General features: G+C 62.6%; 1 protein-coding gene across 1 annotated transcript; it reads left to right on the forward strand.

Annotated features, from left to right (window-relative positions):
- Position 1: 1 nt before the first annotated feature.
- On the forward strand, positions 2-3,988 carry CHMP6 (charged multivesicular body protein 6; the record flags this gene model as incomplete). The annotated part of the gene is made up of 8 exons (XM_015645333.2): positions 2-49; positions 466-575; positions 1,046-1,133; positions 1,810-1,896; positions 1,988-2,053; positions 2,163-2,243; positions 2,423-2,477; positions 3,661-3,988. Coding segments are annotated over 8 exons (588 nt in total), but the record flags the coding sequence as incomplete, so codon positions are not given.
- Between the last annotated feature and the right edge of the window lie 6,165 nt (positions 3,989-10,153).

Raw genomic sequence — 10,153 nt, forward strand, 5'->3', positions numbered from 1 at the left:
CGGGCGGAAACGGCGGAGCCGCGTCACGGAGCAGGACCGGGCCGTGCTGGTGAGCGGGGGGGCACCGGGCCGGACCGGGCCGTGCTGGTGAGCGGGGGGGCACCGGGCCGGACCGGGCCGTGCTGGTGAGCGGGGGGGCACCGGGCCGGACCGGGCCGTGCCGGTGAGCTGGGGATGGACCGGACCGGGCCGTGCCGGTGAGCCGGGGATGGACCGGACGGGCCCGGCCCGGCTCCGGGCTGCCCGTGGTGTTCGCCGGGTCCCCGCGGCGATGGAGGAACCGGGCTGGGGCTGAGCGATCCCCGGTGCTGGCGGTGCCGGAGCGGGCGGGGCAGCGGCGCTGCCTGAGGGGCGCTGGAAGTGTCAGGGCTGGGTCGTGACCCTTGTCCTTCCCTCTGTCCCTCTGTCCGTCCCTCTGTCCCTCTGTCCGTCCGTCCCGCGTTCCCCCGTGTCTCTGTCCCGCAGCAATTGAAGCAGCAGCGGGACAAGCTCCGGCAGTACCAGAAGCGGCTGAGCCTGGGGCTGGAGCGGGAGCGGGCGCTGGCCCGGCAGCTGCTCCGGGACGGCAAGAAAGAGTGAGGGGCAGGGGACACCGGGGCCGGCAGTGCCACCTCCAGCGTGTCACCGGCAAGGAAACACCGCTGGAGCGTGGCAGTCACAATCCCCGAATGGGTTGGGTTGGGTTGGGGGGACCTCAGAGCTCATCCCATTCCACACCCTGCCATGGGCAGGGACATTTCCACTGTCCCAGGCTGCTCCCAGCCCCATCCAGCCCGGCCCTGGACACTGCCAGGGATCCAGGGGCAGCCACAGCTTCTCTGGGCACCTGTGCCAGGGCCTGTCCTCCCTCACAGGGCAGGATTTATTCCCAGTATCCAATTTGCTCATCCCCTGTCCTCACAGGAGCGGGTTGGGGTTGGCAGTCCAGCTGCACACCAGTTGTCCCCTTTTAGCAGAAGCACAGAACAAGGGTGGCTTTGATGGGGCTCCTTTGGGCTTCAGTTGCTTCATCCCTGCTGCGTTGCCCTCCCTCTGTGTCCCTCAGGAAAGCCTTGCTCCTGCTGAAAAAGAAACGGTACCAGGAGCAGCTTCTGGATAAAACAGAGAACCAGATCAGCAACCTGGAGCGGATGGTGAGCGACGCCTTGGGGTGTCCGGGGTGGGGCTCCCCTTGGATCCCCTGGAATTCCATTCCAACTGGCAGGTCCTGGCAGGTGTTCAGCCCTCTGTCCAAGGGCAAATGTCTCCAAAATTGTACGTGTGCCACAATTTTCCCTGAGAGACAGAGTGGTGTGTTTGGAATCTGCAGGTTCCCTGTTAAATGTGCATTTTGGAAATTGCTGAGACGTTACTCACGGGGGAATGGCTGCACTGGGGCCTTCCTGGGCTTGTCTCAGCCCTGTCATTTCAGAACTGGATGTGTTTGGGTTTGGGGAGCTCTGGGCTGGGACTGGCACCTGGATAATCCGGTGAAATCACTTCACGGGCTGTTGGACCTGCTGCTGCCTGTGCCGAGCTTCTTGTGTGGATGTTTCCTGCTTCTGGTGCCACTGACAGGAGAGAAAGGGCTCCACTGACTCCTCCCTGCAGCTTCTCTGGTGGTCCTGGCAGCCTGTGTCCAATAATAGCAATCGTGGAATTGTTTAGGTGGGAAGAGCCCTCTGTGCCCAGTCTCTCCCCAGCACTGCCAGGGCCACCACTGTCCCCAGCTGCCACACCCCATATCTGTTAAATCCCTTCAGGATTCACTGGGCAGCCTGTGCCAATGCCTGGCCAAAGTGTGACAGGCTCTTCTCCTTCCTGCTCCAGGTCCAGGACATTGAATTCACCCAGATTGAAATGAAGGTCATCGAGGGCCTGAAAATAGGCAACGAGTGTCTGAACAAAATGCACCAGGTACTTGTGGCTGGGGCACTTCAGAGGGGCCTGGCTGGAGCTGCCTCCCTGCAGGCCCCTCCCACACCTGGATTTTGGCTCTGCCCTTCAGGTTATGTCCATAGAAGAAGTGGAAAGGATAATAGGAGAAACGCAGGATGCTGTGGATTATCAGAGGGTGCGTGTGTGAGGAGCTGGGAGCAGCCTCAGCACAGAGCTGCTGGGATGGGCCTTGTAGCCAAGAGCCACCAGGCTGGGAGTGACATGTCCTTCCCTCTCTCCCACAGCAAATAGACGAGCTCCTGGCTGGCAGCCTGACTGAGGAGGATGAAGATGCCATTCTAGAAGAATTAAATGCTATTACTCAGGTGGGGTTGACGTTTTTGGGATTAAAATCCACGTTTTTAGGAAGCTGTTTTTAATAGCAGTTTTTTAAGGACCTTTTTCCTACTCTCAGAGCTTGTTCTGGGGGGAGATCTGGGACACTGCCACCCCCAGTGTTTGCCCAGTTGTGGTCTGTGACACGCTGTCCTTAATGTCCTTGCAGGAACAGTTGGAGCTTCCAGAAGTTCCTTCAGAGCCGCTCCCGGAGAAGATCCCAGGTATGTTCTCCTTGCACAGCTTTGGCTCCCCGTGCTCCTGTCCCGTGCCATGGCCTGAGAGCCTCTCCCAGGGTCTTGGGAAATGGGAGGGAGCAGCAGCTCCTGCAGTGGGGACAGGCCCAGCTGAGCCCCAGCTCCAGGAACACCCAAGTCCCACCGACATCTGGTCGTTCCCTTGGGGAGCTGATGTGACATCAGCTGTCCTTGTCACATCCTGTACCTGCTCTGAGGCAGCCCCTGCCCTGAGACACCTCAGGGTGTCACCTTCCTCCGGGAGGCTCCGTGGGGAACTCCTCCCTTCCCTGAGCCAGGCGAGGCTTCCTCCCGCAGCCCCGGCCGCTGTCACGGCACAGGGACGGGTATTTTCTGGATGTTGGATTCACCCTGCACAACACTGCATTTCCCTGAGCCTTGGGATCACTTGGAGCCCTTCCCACCTCACTTGCCAGGGATCTGGAAGCAGCTGGATGAGGATCACTGGAGTCCCACAGTGGCAGGATTGTCACGAGCTCCACGCAGCCGATGGTCCCCGAGGGCTCCTGAGCCAGCCAAGGCTCGGTGGATGGATTTGTGTGGGAATCCAGCTGGGGAGTGGGAGAGCTCACTAAGAGGGTGACCTTCCCTGGCAGGGAAGGAGCCCACTGGGATTCATCAGGTGTCTGTGCTGAGGAGCTGAGAACTCAGGCTGGTGAAGACTTCTGGGGCAGCAGAGCCCGGAGCTGTCACTCCCAGGAGCTGGATCTCCCTGTTTGTGCAGAGTGGAGCTGGAAGAGCCCATTTCCCTGTGTGGAATCTGCCCAGGAGCAATCTGGGATGTGGGGAATGGTTTCCTTGGAGCTTGTTTACTCCTAAACAGGGCTCAGGTGTCAGCACTGGGGCCAAACAAAACACGGCCCAGGGCTGTGGGGCCCAGGGGGTGAGGGCAGAGCTGGCCCTGCTCCTGCCCAGGGTCTGTCCCTGGGCTGGGCATGTGCTCAAAGTCTGAAATTCTTCAGTGCTGTGTAAAAGGGGCATTTCCACCTGGGAATGTGGCATTGTTTATAACCAATTTCTCTCAGTTCAGGTGCTGTGCAAGCATTTGCTGTCCTGCAGAGTGCACTCTGAGCCCTGGGTCCTCCTTGGGAGATGGCTGCAGGATATTTGCATTCCCTGACTCTGGAATAACTTTCTTTTCCTTCCACAGAAGTGTCACCCATCAAGAACAGGCCAAAGCCAGAGCTGGTGGCAGCATCTTAACTCCCAGTGCTGGGGATTCCCCCACAAAACTTTCACCCTGGACAGTTTGCTCTCCCAGCATGTGCTGGGAACAGGCAATGCCTTGGCAGCATCCCAGCTGTGCTGGGTGGATTGTGGAGCAGGATTCCCTGCGCAGGGTGGGGAACCTCAGCTGATTATCGCTCTTGTATCAAGATTATTTTCTAGTGCTTTCATTTTTTGTAACTTAAATTCCAAACTCACTCAGCTGCGCTGTCTCGGGATTAAACAGCAACTCTAAATCATCCAAAGCCAAATTTTCCTCTGTAGGTTTGATTCTGGTGGTCAGTCTGCCTTTGCTCTGGCCACGTCCCAGCAGAGCCCAGGCTCAGAGTGGCGGTGTTTGTGGCGTGGGCTGGGTGAGCACACACCCCTGGTGTCCCCGTGTCCCCTCTCTGTCCTGGCTGTGTCTGTGCAGGGCTGCTGTGTCCCCGTCCTGCCGCACGCTGGGCGGTGCTGGAGCTCTGACTCTGCCCTGCCTGCTACAGAACCAGCCCCAGGGCTTTGATTTGGGCCAGGCTCAGCCCGGTGCTGCTCCTGCTGCAGCCGCTGTGCTGAGGAGCCCTGGGCTGCCAGAAACCCCTGCAGTGCCAGCGAGGAGCTCCTGCCCGTGTTCCTGCCAGGATTCCTCCCCCGTGGGCTCTGCTGCAGCGTCAGAGTTCAGCTGTGGCCGGGATGGAGCGATGGATCACACGACTCTGCTCCTGCCCAGCGTTTCCTCGGGCTCGTGCTGCACCGGACCCGGGGCTGCAGCTCCAGGAATCGCCACTCCAGAGTGCTCTGGGAGCAGCTGGAGGAGCCCCATCCCCTCTGAGGACTCAGCTGAAGGGGCTGGAGCTCTGCCTGGGCAGTCAGCGGTGACAGATTTGGCTGCTCTTGGAACGGGCTCACCTGCCAGCTTGCAGATGCTCTTCAGGACACTGCAGATCTTGATTCATTATGTACTTGAAGCCAGGACCCCTAATCTGCAATTCTGTGACAGCAGAATGACCAGAGGGTCCTTGGAGACTTTGTGGGGCTGTTATTGGGGCTGTGGGATCTGGTGCTAGACAAAAAGTGATCCCAGGGACCGGAATGCTCCCCATGGTGCTGGGCCAGCAGCAGCTCTGGGTGGACTCACACTCTCCTTGTCCTCTCTGTTGTGTTCCAAAGACTGGCCAGGACATCCTCGTCCTGCTCGTGTGTCCCCAAGGCAGTGAAGTGCCTTGGAGCCGCCCCATTTCCACTGCCACTGCTGTCTCTGAGCAGCTCCCCACCAACCCCACAGCCCCCGGCCCTGTTTGACACCAGGGCAGCGCTGGCAGAGCAGCTGCAGCCTCTGGAGCTGCCCGGGGCGTTGGATGGTCCCAGGGCAGGGTCTCTGGTCACCCCAGTGGGGACAGGCAGCTCCTGCTCCCAGCCCTGCCAGGGACAGGCTCCTGCTCAGCCCCGGTGCTTTATTCCGTGCTCGGTCCCGGCTGTGCTGCAACGCAGCCCGTTCCCACCAGAGAGAGCCTTGGATTCAGCAGAGCCGCGCTGGCAGGAGCATTTCTGGCAGCGCTTTTCCTGCGGGCTCCTCCAGCCCTGGCAGGGCTGCCCTGCTCAGCGAGTCCCGCTGCACGGAGGGAGCGCTCCCAGGGGGCTCTGGCAGGGATCTGTCCAGGGAGCGCGGCTTCCACCGCCGGCCTTTGGGAAAACCCCGTTCCCCGGCATCGGCCCCGCCACGGGACAGGGATGGGGAGGCTGTGCTGCAGTCCCTCTGCTCCGGTTCTCTTCCTGAGGAACGTCCTGGCAGCAGGAGAGGCTGGCCCGGGTCCTGCTGGGTGTGGAGAGGGAGCGGGGCTGGTGCTGAAGGGGTTAATGCGGCTCCTTCCATTCGATGCCAGAGTGGAGAGGCCATTTACTGATCCAGCGGGGAAATTCGGAGCAGATTGGCCGCGGCTTCCTCTGCTAATCCCTGCCCCAACAGCTTGGGCTGGGTCTCCTTGGGAGGAAGGGCCGGGGCTGGGCTGTGACCTCTGGGCTGTGCTGTGACAATAAATTGGCTCCAGTGGTTCCACCGACTCCTCTTCAGCCTCGTGTTTGCACAGGGAGGGTTTGGGTGAGCAGCAGTTCCTCCTCCCTGCCCTGCTCGCTCCCGGGAGAGATGTGGGCAGGGAATTTCAGAGCGGTCCCTGTGTGTGACACAAACAGTGCTGGCACGGCCCTGAACCAGGTGTGGCTGAGACTTCCCAGGGCTCTGTCACTGCCCTCCCTGCTTGGCTTTACAGCAAGGCCACGTTAGGGGATTGTAGGAATTACCCTGGAATTGTCAAACTGCTCCACGGCCAGTCCGTGCCCGGGCTCGGGGCTCACAGGGACGTGTGGCTCCCTCTGAGGAAACTGTCCCGTCCCATTTTGCCTCCCTCAGGGGCACTTTGTGCTTCCATCCCCGTGGGTTGTCCAGCACCCGGCCCTGTGTGTGACTGTCCCGTTCGGAGCGGGGCACAGGCGGGCTGAGGCTGCCCTGGGATGTTCCCGAGCCTCTGGCAGCGCTTGGGCAGCAGCTGCTCCCTTCTTACTCCAGCTTTACGTCTCTCCTGGGCTGGGAGCAGCGGGATGCCCTCGGATCCCCCTGCCCGCTCCAGCCGGAGCCTCTGCGGCGGCTCAGCCCCCCCGGCCGGTCCTGCCGGGCCCTGGGAAAGCGGCTGTGCCGAGCTGGGAGAGTTTAATCAGCGCTCCCCGAGCCCCTCGGCTGCGGCAGCGGGGAGGGAGCCAGCTCCTGCCGGGAGGGCTGCGCGCAGAGCTCTTCCAGCTGTGTTTGACTTGGCCAGATGTTGGGTGAGACGAGCGCTGCTCGTTGTTAATTAAACCCTGGAGAACGGGAACAAACCTCGGCTGCCCCCGCAGCGCCCGGAGCTCCCCCCGGAGCCCCCGGCCCGGCCCCGGGCCCTCTCCTGCGGCTCTGGGGACAATGGCAAAGCTGCCGTGCGGGCACAGCACGTGTGACAGTGACAGGGAATTCAGCATTCCCAGAGCACTCGCTCCTCCTGGGTCCCTGAGCTATTCCCAGCAGTTTGTGCTGCACTGGGGAAACGAGGAGCTCTGCTGGGAGAGATCGCTGCCCATTCCCTACTCCCCTCCGCAGGGCCAGCCCCTGCTCCGTGGGGACACTGCCCATCCCATGGGGACACTGTCCATCCATCCCATGGGGACACTGCCCATCCCATGGGGACACTGCCCATCCCATGGGGACACTGCCCATCCATCCCATGGGGACACTTCCCATCCCATGGGGACACTGCCCATCCATCCCATGGGGACACTGCCCATCCCATGGGGACACTGCCCATCCCATGGGGACACTGTCCATCCCATGGGGACACTTCCCATCCCATGGGGACACTGCCCATCCCATGGGGACACTGCCCATCCATCTCATGGGGACACTGCCCCATCCCATGGGGACACCGGCGGGGAGCAGGAATTCCAGCCAGCGTTGTGCAAGCAGCGGTGCCTTTGGACAGGCTCTCATTCCCCGTTCTCATTCCCTGCTCTCATTCCCGGCTGTCCAGGAGGCAGCTGAGCACCAGCACCGCTCCCCGGGGCTGTGCTGGGCCCTCCCCAGCCGCCCCCGCCCCTCCGTGTGCCCGCAGCCGACACGGAGCCGCTTTGGGGCAAAGGCCGGGAGCTGCTCCCCTCCTCAGCAGCCTCTTCCCTGGGCTTTGAGGGAATTGTGTAATTCCCAGAGCCCCGGCTGTTTCTATGCCAACACAGCTGGATGGCAGCGCTGCCGGGGAGGGAGGGGGGCTGCCGGCCCACCCCCAGAACAGCTGCACAGCCCCAAAACAGCTGCACCCCCTGACACGCCGTCATGCTCTGCTGCCTCCGATGTTCCCTGGGGCACCCATGGAAGAACAAAACAGAGCCGAGAACCTCGGAGGTGTCGGATCCTCTCATCCGGGTCCTTTTTGGCACCTGGGGGCTCTCCCTGTCCCCCCTCAGCAGCTCCCACCCCACGGGAATGAACTCACGGTGTCCTTTGTCCCCCTCCCTCCCTGGCAAACCCTGACCAGGGTTTGGTGAGGATCTTTCATCTTCCTCCTCCCCCTCATCATCCACACCCTGAGCTTGCCCTGCCCTGCGGGGGTCTGGGTGCTTCCCACACTCGGGGGCACCACTGGGGGTGCTGAATTCTGCACCCAAACCCGTCCCAGCTGCCCACTCGGACACCGGGAGCCAACCACTGCCTCCTTCCCTTCCCCTCTTCCACATTTTCAGTGCCCTGGTGTCACGCTGAGTCACCAGCAGAGCAATAGAAGAGGCTTTGGCAGGGAACAAGCCCAAGTTTTGATAGTTCAACTGTGGGAAAAAAAAAAAAAAAGAAAAAAAATCAACGCAATTTCCTAATTAGAGCAGCGCTGGGAACAAAGCGGGTCTGTCCGAGCGCGGCCGGGAATGTGACCTTTGCTGGCTCGTGGTGCCAGACGGTGAGCGGTGCTGCTTGGCAGGGCTGAAATGCCTCAGCAGGGCCCGCTCTGACGTACGAGCCGCAATTCCTCCTCCTGGGGGACGCGGGGCCCGCGGTGGATGGGTGGAAGGAGCACTGGGAGGTGGCAGTTGTCCCCGTGTCACCACTTGTGCTGCCCCAAACAGCCCTGGCTGCTCTGCCCTGCTCTGGAATGCGGCTCCTCAAGTCGTGGGTGAAGCTGTGGCCACGCCGGGTGTCCCCGAGGGCCAGCGCTGCCACGTGATGGGTGTCCCCAGAATGTGTCCCCAGAATGTGTCCCCAGAATGTGTCCCCAGAATGTGTCCCCTTCCCGTGTCCCCAGAATGTGTCCCCTTCCCGTGTCCCCTTCCCGTGTCCCCTGCCCGTGTCCCCAGCCCGTGTCCCCTGCCCGGGGCCGGGCACAGCAGAGGGTGCCAGGCTGCTCCGGGGCTGGGGCTCCCAGCGCTCCGTGATTATTTAGTTATTTAATTATTAATTAGCGGGAGAGGAAGGAGTGGAGAGCGGTCCCGTCCTGTGCTGAGGGCCGGGAGGAGCCTCGTCCCTGCGGAAAGGCCGGAGATCCCTGGAAAGCCGGAGCTGGGTGGTCCCGGGGCTGGAACAGGAGCGGGGGGAATTCGGCACCGCGTCCCGTGAATCCGAGCTGGGCCGGGCAGCCACAGCCACCAGAAGTGGCCATGGGACAGGGAACGTGGGACAGAATGGGGGACACGGGCAGGGGATGGCAGCGGGACCTGATCCTGTCCCTTCTGCCAGCTCGCTGTGAGCGGCTGCTCCTTCCCAGGCAGGGCTGGGCAGGGGGGAGGCAGCGCCCGGAGGTGCCCAGAGCCCCCCGGAGGTGCCCAGAGCCCCCTGGAGATGCCCAGAGCCCCCCGGAGATGCCCAGAGCCCCCCGGAGGTGCCCAGAGCCCCCGGAGATGCCCAGAGCCACCAGCAGCACCTCGGCTCTGCCCCGGACGCTTCCCCGAGCTCAGCAACGTGATGCAAAATCCCATCATGCCAATTATGCAAATCGCATAAACTATTCCTGTTATTCCGAAGGATCCCCAGAGAGCTCCTTAGCGCTGTAATTCAGTATTACTCACTCGTGAAACAGGCGCTGGGGCAGGTGAGGAGGGACAGGAGCTCGGGCTGGCAGCGAGGGGCACCCTGCGCCTTTTGGGGCTCCCCAGAACGCACAGCTCTGCTCCCCCAGCCCCAGCCGGGCATGGCAGAGCTTGGCTTTGCTGTGGAGCCCTCCCAAGCCTGCCCAGTCCCCAGGGATGGCAGCACGGACGTGTCCGACCGTCCCACGGCCGGTGCCAGCCCCGCTGTCCCTTCCCCTCGCCCAGAGCCTCCCTGCACCCCTCATTCCCCTCCATCTTCCCAGGCCCCAGCTCAGCTCTGCATCCGCAGCGCTTTGTTCTCCCACCCACTCCTGCTTTCCTCCGTCATTCCGGCTCCTCCCTGTGCCTGCGCTCCCCGGGAGCCTCCCGGGATCCCGCGGCTCCTCCGGCCGCTGCTCAGCCAGGCCCTGCAGGGCCCCAGAGCTGTCCCCGGGATGTCCCAGGGCTGTCCCCGGGATGTCCCAGAGCTGTCCCCGGGATGTCCCAGGGCTGTCCCCGGGATGTCCCAGAGCTGTCCCCGGGATGTCCCCAGAGCTGTCCCCGGGATGTCCCCGGGATGTCCCAGAGCTGTCCCCGGGATGTCCCCAGAGCTGTCCCCGGGATGTCCCAGGGCTGTCCCCGGGATGTCCCAGGGCTGTCCCCGGGATGTCCCAGAGCTGTCCCCGGGATGTCCCCGGGATGTCCCAGGGCTGTCCCCGGGATGTCCCAGAGCTGTCCCCGGGATGTCCCAGGGCTGTCCCCAGAGCTGTCCCCGGGCTGTCCCAGGGCTGTCCCTGGGCTGTCCCAGGGCTGTCCCCGGGATGTCCCAGGGCTGTCCCCGGGATGTCCCAGAGCTGTCCCCGGGATGTCCC

This window comes from Parus major, chromosome 18 (assembly GCF_001522545.3).
Source record: "Parus major isolate Abel chromosome 18, Parus_major1.1, whole genome shotgun sequence".
NCBI lineage: Eukaryota > Metazoa > Chordata > Aves > Passeriformes > Paridae > Parus > Parus major.